The sequence below is a fragment of the Gossypium arboreum genome, chromosome 10, assembly GCF_025698485.1.
Source record: "Gossypium arboreum isolate Shixiya-1 chromosome 10, ASM2569848v2, whole genome shotgun sequence".
Classification (NCBI taxonomy): domain Eukaryota; kingdom Viridiplantae; phylum Streptophyta; class Magnoliopsida; order Malvales; family Malvaceae; genus Gossypium; species Gossypium arboreum.
In genome coordinates, this window is record NC_069079.1 from 122,098,341 (window position 1) to 122,117,963 (window position 19,623).

The 19,623-nt window shown below is 32.7% G+C and overlaps 1 protein-coding gene across 1 annotated transcript; it reads right to left on the reverse strand.

Annotated features, from left to right (window-relative positions):
* Nucleotides 1-16,356: 16,356 nt before the first annotated feature.
* LOC108475165 (uncharacterized) lies at nt 16,357-19,252 on the reverse strand. The gene is made up of 3 exons (XM_017777157.1): nt 18,928-19,252; nt 16,865-17,074; nt 16,357-16,712 (listed from the first exon to the last, which is right to left on the reverse strand). The coding sequence occupies exons 1-3, from the start codon at nt 19,250-19,252 to the stop codon at nt 16,357-16,359; spliced, it is 891 nt and encodes a 296-aa protein (XP_017632646.1).
* Nucleotides 19,253-19,623: the final 371 nt, after the last annotated feature.

Consider the following 19,623-nt stretch of genomic DNA (forward strand, 5'->3'; position numbering starts at 1 on the left):
ACTTTCTAAAATTGAACTTTGATTTCATTAATTTGAACTCATGACTAGAATTCCAATAAATATAAAGATTTGCTTATAATTAATTTCCAAAATATGCAAACGGTTTATTTTTCATTGAAATACGGTTAAACCTTATAATTACTATAAAAATTTATTTCCTCTCTCACCACCAGGAAGTAGCTATAGTTTTTAAGGTTAAAATATGTTGTTAGTAATATTTGATGAAATTTAATATTTAACTTTTATATTTAAAAATTAAAAATTAAGTTTTTATTTTATTTTATTTTTCTAATTTAAAAGTCTCAGTCTTATCTTTAATATTATTAGTATTTTTTGTCAAAATCTATCAATTTAGCATGTTGATTAGACTATTCTCATATGATATTATATATGATTGAAAAAAATAAGCATGTTAAGTTGACATTTTTTTAATGAAAACTACCAACAACAATAAAGATTAGACTAGAATTTTAAAATGAAAAGTAGGATGATTGAATTTTAACTTTTAAAATATAGGACTAAATCTCAATTTTTGGAGAAGTACATGGACTAATAGCATATTTTAACCTTTTTATGATTTTATAAAATTTTAAGAATTTTATTGTTTTTAATAATTTTATAATATTTTAAACAATATTCAGAACAAAAAAAAAGTTAGTATTCAAATAAATTTGGACATTCATATATATAGGTTCATTCTGGACATACATTTTAGTATCTTTTAAATATTTTTATTTTTAAAATATATGCTAATGTAACACCTTCTCATTCCTTTCGTCAACAACATCAACGTCCAAGAAGTACGTATTGGGTTGGATCAATTTATTTAAATTAATTTAATAGATAATATTTATTTTGGGAAATAGAAAACATATATTGAAATGGATTAAATTATAAAGTGTTGGGTTAAAATTCAAGAAACTTGTATAATTGGACCAAATATAGGAAAGGCTTGAAACCCATCATAATAAGTATGAGCGGTAGCAACCCTAGTATGATTAACTAGGGTTAGCCACCCCTCTCTCCTAGTAGAACTAGGGGACTTGCTTTTCTATCGATAAGTATTATTTGTATTATATTAATTCAACAAAAATTTTTCTATCTCTCATTATAAATAGATGACATTGATAGAGCTATTTATACATAAGTTTTCAATGTTATTATTCTGCCCAAAAATAGTAAGAATTTATTTTTAAGTATAAATTCTATTTTCCAAGAATAACAATTCTACTGGTTTCTATAGAGAGAGATCTACTTTCCTACTGAAAGTAAGAAAATTATTTCTAGTTCTGTGTTTTATTCATAATTGTTTGAGTCTACACTTGAAGTAATTCGTGGTACGAGAATAGTGGAGAAGGTCGTTCGGTTGAAAGTCTGGAATGTTAATATTACAAAACGCAGGTACTTTTCAAGAAAAGTTTATTACTATAAATATTACAAACCGACTTAGTTTTCAAATTTTAAATTTTTTATTGTGACAGAAATAATTTTTAAACTGGATTTTTTTTCCAACATTGACAACCCCAAGTCCTTAAATAAAGTTTTACCACCATAATGCATGAATATTCACCTCAAAACATGCCACAAAATCTACTTCCACCACAGAAAATGCAATAAAAAATTGTTTATAACTTTTCCATGCTATGACACTTTAGATATTATGTAACCTTCCCAACCTGGCCTGTATGTTTTGATCAAATTTGATAGATTTCATTAGTCACTGAAATAGCTTAGTAACACTATCAAAGTTTTATAAAACAATTGTTTAAAACATTTGCTTATTTTTGAAAAAATTTTAGCGTGTTTCCAAAAGGTACAATTTCCTTTAAAAACCGATTGGTTTCCAATAATTACTTTTGCAAAAGTTGAATTCCAATTTTATGTATATTTTTCAAAAAAAAACCTATTCCTCTAGTAATGTAGTGAAAAAGTGATATTCAAAATATTTTTAATGAAAAAAACCAGAATTTAATGCATAATTAATCTACAATCCCTGTTTCAATATCTTAAAATCGAATTAAATGTCATGCTTGCCAAATAAAGCCAAAACTTAAGTCTCATACCATAGTTCAAATAAAACAATATAGTTCCAAATAACATAAATTATAAAATTAAGTCAAATAATTTTAATTAAAATATTATTCCTAGTCGAGACCTTCTAGATGCTAAGGCTGCGTTCTAACCTTGTGGGTTATTTGTAAAGATGTAAACTAAAGAGGGTGAGCTTTGAGAGGCTTACTATGAGTCCAATCACAAGTAAATCGATGCAAAGCAGTAGACAAATCATACGAAATACAATACTTACTATAACCACAGTCATATAACAATTCACAGTATTGGTTTTTTAAATCAATACATCATTATAGTATTTCAAAACTCACAACTTTGCGTGATACTCACAACTTTGTATGCACATGCTTATGAATGATAATGCAATTTCAGTTTATTAAAAAGGATCTTACCAAACTCTGCTACACGCCATAATGAGAGTTCCTTAGAACTCATCCATCCCTACACATCGCGTTGTGGATGAACCACTAGTAATTACAGATAAACTGCTAGTAATAAAAATTGTGAATGAGCCACCCAAATTTTCAGATAACAAGTTTGCAGACAAGTTGCTAGTAAGTTGTGGTCAACCATTAGTGTTTGCAGATTATTAAACTGCCAATTCTTCCTCCGTTCATATCATCCCTCCCCATGCAATGCAGAATGACATGCTTATAGCAAGTCCATATAGCAACAGTAGGCATGTATAACATTTATTTAGTTCAACAGTAGCAGTAAATATGCTTTACATGTTTTTAGTTCAACAATCATAATGTTAATAGTATCAATTTATCTGAAATACAATGACAGTATACATGTAACCTTCACATATCATACATTATAACAGTATCAATTTAGTCATCAACTCACAGATTTTAGCATATTCATAATGTACGGGCTCAATTTTGCCCAGCCCGTTTAAATAAAAACCCAAAAAAATATAAGCAACCCACTTACAAAAAGTTTTAACCCAAATACAAGCCCAATTTCTGATAGCCCAATAGGCCCAAAACCTAAGCCAATTTTGAAACCCTAATCTCCTTCAACGCAGTACCCTTCCCATGTGTGTCGTCGGTTCATCCAACGCTCGAGGACGGCCCCCCTAACGCCGCTTGCACCAAAACGGCAAGCTTCTGCCTCGTTGACTTTGCCTGCAAAAAAAGAAGGAACGAAAACAACAACAAAGAGGGCAACAAAGAAACGAAAGCAGAAAAAGAAACAGTCGCAGAGAAACAGTAAACTAGAGCAGCATGAATAGTGATAGTAAACTAATGGCTTGTAAATTGGCTATATAAGCCTAGAAATCAGATATTGTAGACACAATCAAAAAATCGAAGCAATCAAAAAAGGGAAAAAGGTTGAACTCCATTCTCTCATTTCCATTTCTTTATATCTTTGATTTTTTTTTTATTTTTTATTTTTTAAATCAGTTTTAAAACAAATAAGGGAGAAATGATGAAAGAAAAGTTACTTACCCGAGCCTTGAATCGTTGGTGTATTGTCGGAGTTCTTCTCCGTTAAAACCGAATCCAACAAAGGTGGGAACTTTCTTTTTGATTCTTCATGATGGGAAGTGTCAGATCCTTGAATATGGATCTAAATGGGATTAAAGAACGAGAAAACCACCTTCCGTTGACCACCGTTTGCGGTGGCTACATGGCGGCTAGGGTTTGGTCTCCTTAGGGCTCGCACAAATGGGGAAAAGAGGGAGTGTTTCTGACCTTTTTTTTAAAGAAAAGAAAGAAGAATAATGAAAAAAACTTAAAACTGGTTTAAATGACGAAGTAAAAAATGGTGTTTCAGATCATTGGGCTATTTGTCACTTTGATCCTTCCGTTTTTATGCGATTGTCGGCCTAATCCTTTTCTTCCTTTTATTTTTTTTAGATTTTTCCCCAAGATTTTGTGTCTGATCCATTTTAGTCCTGCGTGAAACGGTGCGCAAAGAATTTAAGGATTAATTTCTGAATCAGTCCTCACTCTTTCGTCGCGTGTTCATTTAAATCTCAATTGATGTTTTGTTGTTGTTGTTGTTTTTTTTTTTACCTTTTAATTCATGTAATAGCCAATTTCGGCCTAGGTCCATAAAATAATAAAACCCCAAATAGAAAAAGGGTCCAATGTCCATTTACATAATAATCCCAGGCTTAAAACTATCTGAGCCCAAAATTTTAAAACCCTAATAGCCCATTTGCTTAAAAGATTTCAGCAGTAAACCCTAGCTCCCATCTTGTCTGCCGCCGCTTCTCACCAGTGGCCAACCATTGGCCACCTTGCGCACTACCACCACCACTCCCCACGCACATCACATGCCTCCACGCACGCGTCTCTGGTCCTCCATGCCTGCAAAACAATGACAAGCAACGCGAAGCAAGAATAGCAAAAAAATAATAACAAAGTGTAACAAAATAGGCTATAAAAGCCGAATAAAAAACAGAAATAGGGGGCTTTTTTTTTTTCTTCTTCTTCTTTTCTACTTTGTAAACACTAAAGGGAAATTTACAATCTTCAATAAACAGATAGCAGTGGTTGTAAAAAAACAAAAAGAAGAAACAAAAGGTTGTATTTTTTTCTTTGTTCCTTTTGATTTTTACATACATATATATATATATATTTCTTTCTCCAGGCATCAAATGATTTTTTTTAAAATTTTTTTAACTTATATAGGGACCCAAAACGCACCGTTTTGGGTCCCCCCATTTAACGAAAATGACGTCGTTTGGCTTAGGGTCGGGTCGACCCGACCCGTCCAGTCTAGGGTCTGCACGTTTTTGAATGGAAGGGCTAATTGCGCATTTAGCCCTTCCGCTTTTCTGGGGGTTTGCAATCAAGGTTTTTTTTATTTTTAATTTGGCCCCGTGGTTTTGCCCCGAATTCATCCTGGTCCCCCACGCTGCGCAGCGTTTTAATACCCGGATTTATTGCGCTTTTGACCCTCCAAGTTATGCGCGTGTTACAATTAAGTCCCTTTTCTTTGTTTTTATTTTAAATTGGCCCCATAACTTCGTTTTTATTTTAATTTTAGTCCTTTTTCCATTTATTTTCATATATTTATTAAATGTCCTTGTTATTTTTATAATTAGTATTGTTATTATTATTATTATTATTGTTGTTACTATATATATTGGCATATACTCTTATTGTATGCGTATGTATGTATGTATGTATTCATATTTAGTTTTTCTAGTTATTTTATTTTAGTATTTTAATGCTCTACTTGTTTTCATATTTCAATACCATTATTATACTTATTATTAATATTGTTATTATTATATGTATGCTTAAATATATATATATATATATACTCTTACATGTAGGTTTATTCCCATTATTTTATTACTTTTATTGTATATGGTGTTTTAATTATATCATATTGTTCTCTTTGTGTCTCAATACTATTACTATTGTAATATACTGAGTGTGTGTTTTGTTATATGTGTATATATTATGTGTATTCTATATTTATACTACGTACATTATTATTTTTGTATTATGTATATATTAAATATTGTGTTATTTATGTATTTTATTCTATAGGTATATATCTCTTATGTATATATATAAGTACATCTTTATGTAATATTATTACCACTAATATTAATATGTTTTGAACATTGAAATTATGTATACATATATATATATATATATTAATTATTTATTACTATGTATATACTTCAATATTATTAATTATTTATTTTATCACTACTAGCTCAAATAATATATGTAGTACATTTCCAACATTATTATTACTTATATATGTGTGTGCAAAATATATTATGTATATATTCTTAATATCATGTATATATATATTCATTGTTTTCTCGTATTCAATATTATTATTACATTTAATCTTGCATGCATGGTTATTATTTTTTTAATATATTTGTCATGTTCATTATTTGCTTCAATATATACCTAGCTCTTTCATTTATTTATTTTTATTCTGTATCAATTTTGTTTTACGTTACTTCGAAAATTACATTTCTGTTTTCTAATTAATTTCAAAAATCAAGGCAGTATATCGAGTTAACACCAAGTCGTCGATTTCATCGCTATGTTGGGTGAATACCAATTGACTCATGTTAAGACGATATATCCTTCTCAAAAATCAAAAAAATTTAAAAACTTTTTGTCTTCTTTAAATTGGATCATGAGTAAATGTTACATTGAACTCGTATTTTTAAAAATCAAGACAACACGTGTTTATAAGATACCAATTTTGGGCGTCGCGAGGGTGCTAATACCTTCCTCGCGCGTAACCGACTCCCGAACCATAATTTTTCTCTGGATTTTTTTGACGTAGACCTAACCTCAGCTTTCTTTTAAAAAGAAATCTAATAGGTGTCCGATCACACCTAGGAAAAAGGATCGGTGGCAACTCCTCTTTTTATAAAACCGAGATTCCATTTCCAAATTTTTACTTAATCGCCACAATCAGCGACCGAAAGCTAGAAATTTTTACATCGCTACAATTCATACCCAAGTTTTATCTTGATTTGCATTTCCACCCTTAATCTTTTAATTTCATCTTTTTATATATTATTTATTTATAAACTGTCCGTTTGTCTTAATTCATTTCATGTGTTCTAAGATGGTATTTATATGATTTATTGCAAGCTGTTTTATTATATAAAATTGTTCATGCTATTTACCTTAAATTACATCATGCATATATTGCTTGTTTATTTATTTCTTTATACACATATTCAGCATGTTTCGAAGTTCATATTATTATCACCATTATTATTATTTTTCTACTTTATTACTATTATTATATTGTTACTAATAGTATTATCATATCATTAGGCTAGTTTAATTTTATATTATCACTTCGTTATATGTTTCGGTTTGCATTTATTTACATTTTTACTTACATCACCATTATCATTAATTTTTATTTATTATCATCATTATTATTATCACTATTATTATTTTATTTTTATAACCTAACGTATCATTATTATTACTTTTATTTTTATCATTATTACCATTATTTTATTATTTTTACTATTATTACTTATATTCCTTAATATCCTTATTACTGTTATCTCCATTTTCTTACTATTATTTTTATTATCATTATTTATTCATTTATTTATTATTATTATTATTATCATATTATATTTTTTCATATACGTTCATTACAAATTGTACTTTAAATACTGTTTATTTTGATTTGGTTCTTTACTTCTAATATTTTTAAATCTTTTCCTTATATTTATTTATTCATTACTTTATTATTATTGTCCTCACTTTTATTTATTTATTTCATCTTCAGTTATTCATATTCAGACATCGTTATTGTAATTTGTTTGTTAATATTACTATTATAGCACATTAGTATTATCATAACATTCATTTGTTTATTATATACTCAACTCGTATTGTTGTTTTATATTATTCCATTATTATTTCCCACGAATTATGTTCAAATATAATTGGTCATCTTTGCATTATGCTTCAAAATAGCCTATGCCATTTTAAACTTACGTTTGATAAAATTTTAAGAAATAAAGAAATTTTCAAAATAAGGCAATGTTTTGCGTTTTGGAACATCAAGGAATTGTGCCCTAACTTACGGAGTTTCGGTTCTCTCGTTGATTCTAAATAGCTAAATATCCCTTCGAGTTTTAAAATACATGGATTTTTAATTAAAATTAAAGATAAACTTGTGCTTGGGAATTCATGGTATTGTTTCCTAACTTACGGGATGTGATACTTCGATATCCCGAAACAAGAAAATCTTTAGCAATCTTTTTATCTAATTCAAGCATTTTTTTAATCGACGTTAATAAAAAAGGGATAATATTTTAAATCCATCTCTCGATTCTTAACTTTCGACTTTAGGACGATAACTAATCAATTTGGTGCCAATTTTGGGCGTAACGAGGGTGCTCATCCTTCCTCGCACGTAACCGACTCCCGAACCCATTCTCTCGAGTTTCGTAGACCAAAAACACCTTTTTAATAAAATAAAACGTTTCATTAAAGCAGAGGTGATCCGATCACTCCTAATAAAGATCGGTGGCGACTCTCGTTTTAATTTTCATTTTCAAACAAAGTCGATTCCTGTTTTTAAAAAAAAAATGGTTTCAACACATAATATGAGGGACTTGATTGAGTGAATAAAAGCTCTAAAAATAATTTGGGGACTATACAAGGACTAAATTATACAATTCATAAAATTCTGGGTAAAACTGTAAAATAGAGGTTACGACCGTGTGGAAGGGTCACACAATTGTGTGGCCAAGTTGTTTAACAGACTAAGGCAAGTTACTCTATAGGAGGGACACGGTTGTGTTGGAGGGTTGTGGCTGTGTGGTTCAAGAACTAGCCTAGAATTTGTAAGGCACATGGTCATGTGGTCCACCGCCCATAGAACCATGTGGGAGACTGTGTGGCCCTAATCTTACACATGATCACCACTGATTCACTTGGAAAAGACACACACCTTTCACCACGAGTCCGGTTGCTGTTCTTCAAGCTCGATTTTAATTCGATTCACCTGACATTTACACATGAATTAACAATTGGTTTCAAGATTTGACAAGATTATCAAAGATTTGGCAAGAACCGTAAAATATTGATTAACTAAACGAAAGGTTAGCGTTGGATAGTAATATTACGAAACTATAGAATCTAATCATCAAAACGAGGTGTACTCATTGTTTCTAGGAAATGTTATGTGTGGTATTGATGGAGATTACAAAAAAGATAGAAAAACAATTGAAAGAGAGATGATTTGATTTGAAAAAACAAAATAATCACTAGCACAAAGATGAAAAATATGGTGCAAAGAAGAAGAAAAGAAAAGAAAAATATGATGAAGATAAATTTTTCTAGAAATAGAAAAAAGGAAAACCTAATCCAAATGGAAAAAGAATGATTAAATAGTTAAGGTTTGAAAACCCTAGGGGCGACACATCAAATTTCCCCCTTGTTGCTAAAAGTAAAAGGAAAATGAGTGGAGAAGGAGAAAGCTCAAACTAATGACCTCTAGGATAGAGGATTAACACTTAACCATTGGGCATATCGCCTATTTCTTGTTTAGTCTCAACTTCTGACCTTATATATTTTGGGTGTGACTTTACCTTAGGTTGTCGAAAATAAAATGGGAGGAAAGGAGCTTGAACTTAGGTATATAAGGAAGGCTCTTTTGCACTTAGACATTAAGCCTAATCCATTTCTTGTTTAACTATTTTAACCCCTTATATTTCGGGGTGTGACAAATTAAAATTAAATGGAAAAAGTTGATTTTCAACTACCAAGACATGTAGCAAAATCTAAATATGAATATTCAATCACTTCCAATATTAATTTAATCTACTAAGAATCCTAATAGTAAAGCTAATGTCGAGCCTAATACAAGTTTGGACATATATAAAATTGCCTACAATAGACGTATAAGGAATTAATTTCAATCCTTGTGACCTATCATGAAATATTTCAATTTTTATATATAGTATGTCTATTCCATATCTTTCATTCCAAAGTTATTCGAGAGAAAAACTTCTGTCTCACACAATTTACCTAAATTATTAGTAGCAAGCAAAACATCGTCAACATATAGAATTAAGAAAATGAACTTGCACCCACTAATATTTTGATATATACACTATTTAGTTTTTTTTTCTTAAAAACCAAAAGATTTTATGCTATCATTGAACTTGATGTACCATTTTTATGAAACTTGTTTAGGTCCATATATTGGCCTCTTTAAGTTTACACACCATATAGTATTTTCCTTCAATTAATAAACTTTCATGTTGGTTCATATAAACATTTTCCTCAAAATCTTCATAGAAAGACTGTTTACATATTCATTTGGTATATCTTTAAATCAAAATGTGTCACTAACGCCATAATAAAACTTCAAGCGTTTTTCTTATAAACTAGTGAGAAAAATCTCTTTATAATCAATACCATCCTTCTCAATAAATCCTTTGGCAACAATGCTATTTGGGTCACATTTGGTTTTAAAAACCTTTTTGTATCCAACTAGTCTTGAACCTTTGACAATTCTACCAGATCCCACACTTTTATTTGTTTCATAGATTTCATCTCTTAGTTTCATCATTTAAACGTTGTACAAAATTATTAGGATGTTCATTAATTGTTGGAACAATATTGGTGGTAGTTGTGGATAAAGAAACATTTATAGGTCTAGAAAACTCTACACTAATATTTGTACATCTACAACTTGTTTTGAAACACTCTCACTAACTTCATCATTCTTAAGAATCCAACATTACTGGTTTCTAAGGTTCTCATACAATAGTTTGAAATGTTAGACTTATATCCTTTAATTTTTTTGGATAACTAATAGGTTATCCTCTTTTCCATGAGAATAATGTGATTATATTATTGATTTTGGTTAGCAACCCTAAACATATAGGTACCTTAGGCTCAGTTTCCTTCCAGTCCATAATTCAAAAGAAGTTTTAGAAACTACCTTGCTAGGAACCTTATTTAATAGGTATACAAAAGTTTTGAGTGTATGCATCCATAATGACATAAATAATGAGTAGTTTCTCACCATACTCCTAACCATATCCATTAAAGTTTGATTATGCTTTATTACCACACAACTTTTTCGAGATGTGCTTGGCATAATATATTATGCATATATGCCATAACTTTCGAGGAATTTTGGAAATGGACTTCGACATTGTCTAGATTCAGTGCATTTATCATAATATTCATCACCTATATCTGATATTGCTATTTTCACTTTTCTATCTAATTGTCTTCCAACCTCAATGGCATTTACTGATTGAGATTTTTTTATTAGGCAAATAGTTATAACAATACTGTGAAAAATCATCAATAAATGTGATAGAATATCTTTCTACATTAAAAGAAAAACATAAAAAGATCCACATATACTAGTGTGTACTATTTTGAGAAGCTAGGTACTTCTTATGGCACCTTCCGTAGTATTTTGGTTTGTCTTCCTTTAATTTTAATCCACACATACACCAAGTTTAGTAAAATCTAGATTCATAAGAATTCTATTTTTTTACTAATCTTTTTCGTTTTTCTTTTGATACATGACCCAAATATTTATGTAAGTAGAAGTTTAACTTAATATACTATGTTTAACACTAACATTGTTAAGAAAAAGTAAGCATTCAGCACAAACATTATTAAGTTTTAGTTTATATAAATCATCAATAAAGTTTCTAGAACCAACAACAATGTTATTCTTAAATGAATTGAAATAGCCACGTCCAAACTTAATATTAATCTCAAAATGAAAAATGCTCTGAAATAGCAATCAGGATCCTAAAAATTAAAAGTACATAAAGAGTATAAAATAATCCTAAGTGCTAGCCAGTACCAAAACCAAATTATAAGTTAATCGGAGACTCCAAATGATTTCCCATATATAGGAAATCCTCATCTAGACTTGCGGTTTGGATCAAAAGTAATCTCTATATCATGTTGGATACATAAGTAGTAGAACCAAAATAAAATGACCATGAATATTGGGAACTTCAATAATGTTTGATTAGAAACGTCCAAAAGCAAGAAATTTGCATTTCTTTTTAAACCAAACTTTGTATTGCTAAAAATCTTTTTGATAGTGCCTTACTTTTTTATGTAGTGATTCTTATTTGTCATTCGTTCCTTTTTCTCTTCTTTATAAACATTGATAGATATATTTTTCTTCTTAAACTTGTTGGTTTTAATCTTAAGTCCTCTGCAACTCCTTGACTTATAGGTTGATGAATTAACTTCTTTGGCTTTTTAATCTTGCTTCCTCCTAGATGAGCTTACTAGCTAATTCATTAATATCCCACTTATCTTTAATAATGTTATGTTTAACTTGAAATAGCCCAAAGTTCGAAGGCAATAAATTCAAAATGAACTATGCTAAGAAACGATCATCCACCATCATCCTTAAGATTAACTTTGCTACAATGTTTGTCATCTTGATGATATGTTCATATATTTCCCTCAAACCATCAAAATTCATGGTTGTGAGTTGCACCATTCAAATACTAGTGAGTGACTTATTTATATAATGAAAACATTTTTTCACAAATGTAAGATATTTTGTCACTGATCTGTGCCATTTAAGTACTAGTGAGTGATTTGTTTTCATAATGGAAACATTGTTTAAAAAATGTAAGATAATCGTTCACACTTCCTGTTTGTGGAGTTGTAGTCTGAATGTTGTTGGCAAGAGTCATTCGGAGGAATATAAGGATTAATTTGTTTGATCATTTTCATTATTTATGGTACAACTTCTCTTCTTCACTACTTAAGTTGGTAACATCAATAGGTCTATATACTAAAAGTTCCAAGTCAATATTCAAAACACCTAAATGGAACTTAATTTGTTCACTCCATTCAGAGAAGTTTAACCTATCAAATAAGGAAATAGATGAGGCATGTGGATGAAGAGAAATATCTATAAAATAATATATAAATGCAAAATAAAACATAAATGTTCAAAATATTGAACTTTTGAATTCAAATAAGTAGAAATCAAATATATCTTAGTTCTCCTTTATGTAGATACTATAATATACTATCATAAATAAATGCTAGCAATCTTAATGAATAAATAAATAATTTTCATTAAATATACATGTTTGGGTCATTCAAATTTATATATTTATATATATCGACAAAAATATTTATTTCATCTCCATATGTTTTTTGAACAATCTCATTATAGATTCTGATCATATTGTTTTTTTTTATACAATGCCCATAACTACCCATAACCCTCCCCAACCCATAAATAGGAAGATAATGTGCTTCAGCTTACTCTAACCCACGTCCTCGTACATTGGTAACAATTGTAACACCCCAAACCTGGCCTAGACATTACGGCCGAATTCAGAAATGTTAAAAAGAAGGGTTTTGAAACAAAACTTTCATGTTAAAATTTCTTGTATTAATTGTTACTAAAAGAGTCCACGTTTTCAAAAAAAAACTATTATATTCTTTAAATGAAACTTTCATTTATTTCCCTTTTAAGTAAAACATAAATTTGCAACGAAAGTTTGAAAGTCGTTATAGTTGAAAATCGAGTTTGTATTTTCCAAAACATTTATTTGCGTAAAATTGTTATTTCAGTAAAATTGTTAACTTAATCAAAACCAAAACCAACCAAGAATCAAAAGAAATCCAAAAAGTCCGAAGTGCCCCAAAATTACAAAACTCTTTAAAAGAAAAGAATTTTAAATAAAACCTTAAATTAAAAGCAGTTCATGGACTAGTGGTCTCTACTGAGCCTCCGTTGCACCGACCCGCCTATGTTTGAGGATTACTTAAACAAAACAGACAAACAGATGTGAGTTTTCAAAAAAACTCAGTGTGCAACTTAACAGAGACATGAATGCACATAAACTCAGGTATCTCATGTAGCAAATCAAATATGGACATAGGTCCTTAACATAATAAGATATTACCAACGGATTATCAGAACATCCAGATACGAAAAGTCCTACCCTCATCCTCTACACACCATCTCCAACCATCCCAACACACTATGTGGGGTATAAAACATCCACCCATTCCTACACACCACATAGTATCTTTACGACACTTATTAGAATAGTTGCAGTCTAGCTGCTAGTATAACGGCGAAATGTCGCCTCGCAGAATATTTCCTCCACATATATAAATCCCACCCCACACACAGATACACATATCGATAACAGATATAACAGAATTAACATATCCTGCATGTTCATATACAGATAACATAAATGTTATTATGAATCAGTCAAATCATAAATATGAATTTCTAAATATTCAAATCAGTCTATCAAAATAGCAGATATCATGCAATAAGGTTTGTTTTGCCCTTACCGACCCTACGAAAGACCCACAGTCGACCGGAATAGCATTTGTGACCCTAGGGAAAATTTTAGAGTTTTGGGCCCACATACCAGTATGGCCTATACACCCAAATTAGCCTTGCTCGTGTGGCCCACACGTCTAAATTGACCTAGCCCGTGTGACCTACATGGCCACACACTCGCTCGTCACATGGCCGAGTGTCGCACACGGTCAGCACACGCCCGTGTGGCATCGACAGACCACTTTTTCAACTTTCGCCAAATTTCATTTTTCATGTTTTTGTTGTAGGCCTGGTTCGTTTTGTATGTGAAATAACCCCGAGACCACTACCACCTAAAAATCTATAATACACGTATTGAAATCAGTCTTTAATCCACAATTAAACCGAAACAAAGAAATCGACTACAATGAAACTTAAGTATTCATCAGTTACCCAACTTCCAAAATGATCTCGACTATGCTTCTGCAAGAGGAGAGTTTCGTTCCTTATGATTTTCTACTGCCAATAATCCCCAAATTAATACTAACAAAAGATGACTTTGACTTATATCAACTTTAACAATTGCCACTAACCTGTGTAAAATCTCACAACCTCTACTTACCTTGTCGCACGAAGAGATCAGAAATCCGAAGCACCGCGATTTGAATGGAAGATTAGGACAGAAGCCAGAAGAAAATAAAAAGAAAGTTTTTGACAGAGGGAGAACAGAAGAACATTAGAAAGAGGAGAAGTTTTGGGAAAAATAAAATAAAATCAAAATAAATCAAAATTTAGTACATATCTTAACTTCCCCCACTACTCCACTAACAACCCAATTAACTCAGAATTTCATTACCACTGAACTTTTATCACACAACTGAAGCAAAAATAAATATCCACGCTACAAAAGGATTCGAACATGAAACCTCAAGGCAAGCTAACACCTTGTCACTCAAACCAGCAGACTCATTCTAATATGACTTGGCTAACAATAGAATAAAAGCCAAACCGCTAAGGATAAGGCTAGGGTAAAAAATAACTGAATTTTCCAATAATGAGACTTGAACCCAATACCTCATACACACACCTACATCACTTAACCACTAAAGCAAATACATATTTATGATAAAACTCACAGAAACAAAGTTAAATTAATTAGGGCATTACAACTCTACCCCCTAAAAGAAATTTTGACCTCAAAATTTACTTGATCTGAACAGATGAGGATACTGTTTACGCATCAAGCCCTCAGGTTCCCATATGGCTTCATTAGTGTTATGATTCCGCCACAGAATCTTAACTAATGGAATTAACTTCATCTTCAGAATCTTTACGTCTCAATCTAAAATTTGAACCTGTTTCTCCTCAAATGTCTAATCCGGTCTAACCTCGATCTCCTCAACAGAAACAACATGAGATTAATCAGACTGATACTGCTTCAACATAGAGACGTGGAAAATGTCATGGATACGGTCTAACTCCAGAGGTAGCTCTAACTAATAAACGACCGATCTCACAAGCTTTAGAATCCGATACAGCCCAATAAACTTAGGCTCAACTTGCCCTTACATCCGAACCATAGAACTTTATTCCACGGAGATACCTTAAGAAAGACAAAGTCACCCACAAAGTACTTGATATCCTTTCTTTTCAGATCTGTATAATAATTTTTCCTATCAGAAGCCGCCTTAAAACGATCCCGAATTAATCTAACTTTATCCACAATCTCAGAAACCAACTCAGGACCCAAAACCCGTCGTTTACCCAACTTATTCCAACACAGTAGAATACGACACTTACAACCATATAGAGCCTCGTATGTTGCCATCTTAATGCTAAACTAAAAATTGTTGTTATAGGCGAACTCAACTAATGTCAAAATCCTCCTAATTCCCTCGAAGTCAATTACACAATTTCGAAGCATATCCTTTAGTATCTAAATCACCCTATCAGATTGACTATCGGTATGAGGATGGAACGCATTACTGAAGTTAAATCTCGAACCTAGAGCCTCATGAAGCATTTTTAAAAATCGAAAAGTGAAGTAAGGATCCCTATCAGAAATTATAATAATCGGAACCCCGTGAAATCTTATAATCTCGAAAATGTAGAGCTTAACCAACTTCTGCAGAGAATAATCTGTCTGAATCAGAATGAAGTGAGCGGGTTTGGTTAACTAATACAAAATAACCCAACCAGAATCCTTCTTAGTAGGTGTTAAGGGTAACCTAGTAACAAAATCCATCATTATACGTTCCTATTTCCATAAGGGGATCTTAATGGGTTAGAGCAAACTGAAGGTAACTGGTGCTCAACCTTAACTTGCAGGCATACGAGACAACAAGAAACAAATTTTGTTACCTCTCGTTTCAAACTTGGCCACCATTACATTTTATGGAGATTCTGATACATCTTATTTCCACCGGGTTACATAATATAAAGGCTACTATACGCTTCCTTTAGAATCGACTGTCTCAAATTGGAGTCATTCGGTACACAAACCCGTCCTCAGAAACACAGAACCCTATCACTATTGGGACCAAAAACAGACATACCACCAGTTTTTACTTGACGAAAATGCAAAACCAAGGAATCATCCTTCAACTGTTTATCTCGAATATGATCAATCCAAGTCAGCTTAACTTGTAACTCAGCTAACAGACTCCCATCTTCAAACATATTTAGGCGAGCAAACATTGACCTCAAATCAAAAATGGCTCTACGACTAAGAGCATCGACCACCACATTGGCCTTACAGGGATGATATTTTATTGTGCAGTCGTAATCCTTGAGTAGTTCAATCCATCTACGCTGCCTAAGATTCAACTCCTTTTCAGTAACGAGGTACTTAAGACTCTTGCGATCTGTGCAGATGATACACCTTTCACCATACAATTAATCCCTCTAAATCTTTAAGGCAACCAACTTGAGATCATGCATCAGATAATTTTCCTCATGTGACTTAAGCTGTCGGGACGCATAAGCCACAACCTTACCATCTTGCATCAAAACACACCCAAACCAACATGCGATGCATCAATATACACCACGAACTCCTTACCAGATTCAGGTTGTATCAGAATAGAAGCCTGAGTCAAAACAGACTTGAACTTCTCAAAGCTCGATTGTTGCTCATCAGTCCAGACAAAATGAGCATTCTTGTGTAAAAGCTTATTCAGATGAGCTGCAATCAACGAGAACCCCTCAATGAACCTTTGATAATAACCTGTAAGACCCAAAAAACTGCGGATTTCAGAAACATTCTTAGGCAGTTTCCAATCAAGTACATCTTTAATCTTCCAAGGATCAACTCGGATCCCTTAACAGAAACTATGTGCCTCAGAAATGTTACTTCCCACAACCAGAACTCACACTTGCTCAACTTACCGTAGAGCTATTTCTCACACAGTATCTGAAGCAGTACTCTAATATGCTCATCATGATCATCCTCAGTCTTAGAGTACACCAAAATATCGTCGATAAAGACTACGACGAAGTGATCTAAATACGGATGGAAAACTCAATTCAGATCTATGAATGCAACCGGGGCATTTGTCAAACCAAAATGCATGACTAGGAAATTGTAGTGCCTATAAAAAATCATAAAAGCTGTCTTAAAGATATTAACTTCCTTAACCCTAAGCTGATGATACCCGAAACAAAAATCTATCTTCGAGAATACTGAAGCTCCACGAAACTGATCAAACAAATCATTAATCCTCGAAAGTAGATATTTATTCTTTACAGTTAGCTTATTCAACTATTGGTAATCGATGCACATCCTCTTGGTATCGTTATTTTTCTTTACAAATAGAATTGGTGCCCCCTATAGAGACACACTAAAATGGATGAACCCATGATTTAGAAGCTCTTAAAGTTGAGCATTTAGCTCCGTAAGCTCTTTCGATGCCATACGATAAGGAGCGATAGACACTGAAGCTGTGCCCGGTAGAAGCTCAATGCTAAACTCAATTTATTGGTTTTGAGGTAAACCCGGAAACTTATCAAGAAATACATTTGAGAATCCCCTCACTATTCTGATGTTTTCAACAGAAGAGTCCTTAAAAGCCAAAACACTTATGAAGGCCAAATATGCTTCACACCCTTTTCGAACCAATTTTTCAGCTACTAGAGTGAAGATTACGTTAGACAAGTAATCCCGATGCTCACTGATCACAACAACTTTTATATTACCCTCGGTTCTTAGAACTATCCTTTTATTTGCGTAATCAAACTAACTCGGTGCTCTACTATCTAGTTCATTCCCAAGATTAAATCAAATTCCTCAAACAGTAGCTATATCAGATTTGCTAGAAACATAACCCTTTGTACTTCTAATAGAACATTCCTATACAGTCTATTTACCCAAACTGATTGACCCAGTGGACTCAATACAGAAATCTCACCTAAAGTACTCTCAATAGGAATCCCTAACTTACCAGAGACAGAACTAGTTATATAGGAATGTGTTGAACCTATATCTATCAAAGCAGTATAAGGGACATAAAAAATAAGGAACGTACCCATAATCACATCAGGGGCATCTCTGTCCTCTCAGCACAGAGTAGTATATACTAGTGCAGGTGGCCTTGCCTCGGTCTGATTAGCACCTCTGCTCAGTGCTCTCTGTCTTCTACCCAAACCATTACCGCCCCTAACTGGACCACGGCCCCTAGGTAGTTGCTGTATTGCCCTCTAAGGCTAAACGAAACCTCGAACAGAAGCTTGTATCTGATCAGAATACTATGCGCATTCTCTAATTCGATGATCCAATAACTCACAATGCAAACATGCCCCTAATCTCCTCCAACACTCACCCGAATGGCGCCTACCATAGTCACTGCATGGTTGAACCCCAATAGGAGCAATTAGAACTCCTACCTTAGAAGGCCCATTAGGTCTAACCCATTTCTTAGGCCTCTGAGAAAAATTAGAGGACTCTGATTCCCTCTTATTCTTGCCTCTCTCATGATCTCTGTTCTAGCGCTCAACGCGCTTAACCTTTTGGCGATCTTTGCCTTATCCACCAAAACGAAAAATTTCGACTCCCTTTGGGAGTAATCAAGACTCTCAAACTACCCCTCAACCCGTCCTCAAAGCAGATACATTTCTGGTATTCATATGCCACCATGCCTCGAGCGTAGCGACTTAGTCTTAGAAATTCAGCTTTATACTCAGCCATAGTCCTATCACATTGCGTGAGATTCATGAACTCAGGCCTACGAACATCTACATAGCTTGTGTCCACATACTTCCTATAGAAGGCGGTATTGAAATAATCCCAATTAAGACGATCCAGTTGAGTATCCTCTTCAACTGATAACCACCACTGATATGTCTCGTCGCGAAGCAAAGAAACTACTTCCTTCGGTTTCTGCCCAAGAGTGCAGTCAATATCATTCATTATTCTTTCGATAGCCTCCAACTAGTATTAGACCACGTAGCGACGACTTTAGTGACACCCCTAAATAGTTCATCTCCATTGGACTGAAGTTGTTTAGTTACCGACCCACAGCCCCCAAACCCAGAATAGGGTCTAACAACCTTCTCCAACACTCTAAGCATGGCTTGAGATAGTGTGTCGTCCCTAGCCGAGTGGCTTTGAAACCTAGTCTCAGCAGTAGGTGTAGCCAGAGTCTCGCTCTTATCCAAATTAGACATACTGCCCGATGAAGAAGACTCAGCTCGAGTCCCTCTACGGCGCCTGTCGCACCTAATACCACGACCACGCGTTTTATGAGCGCTCATTATTTCAAAATTTTATCTACATTATGA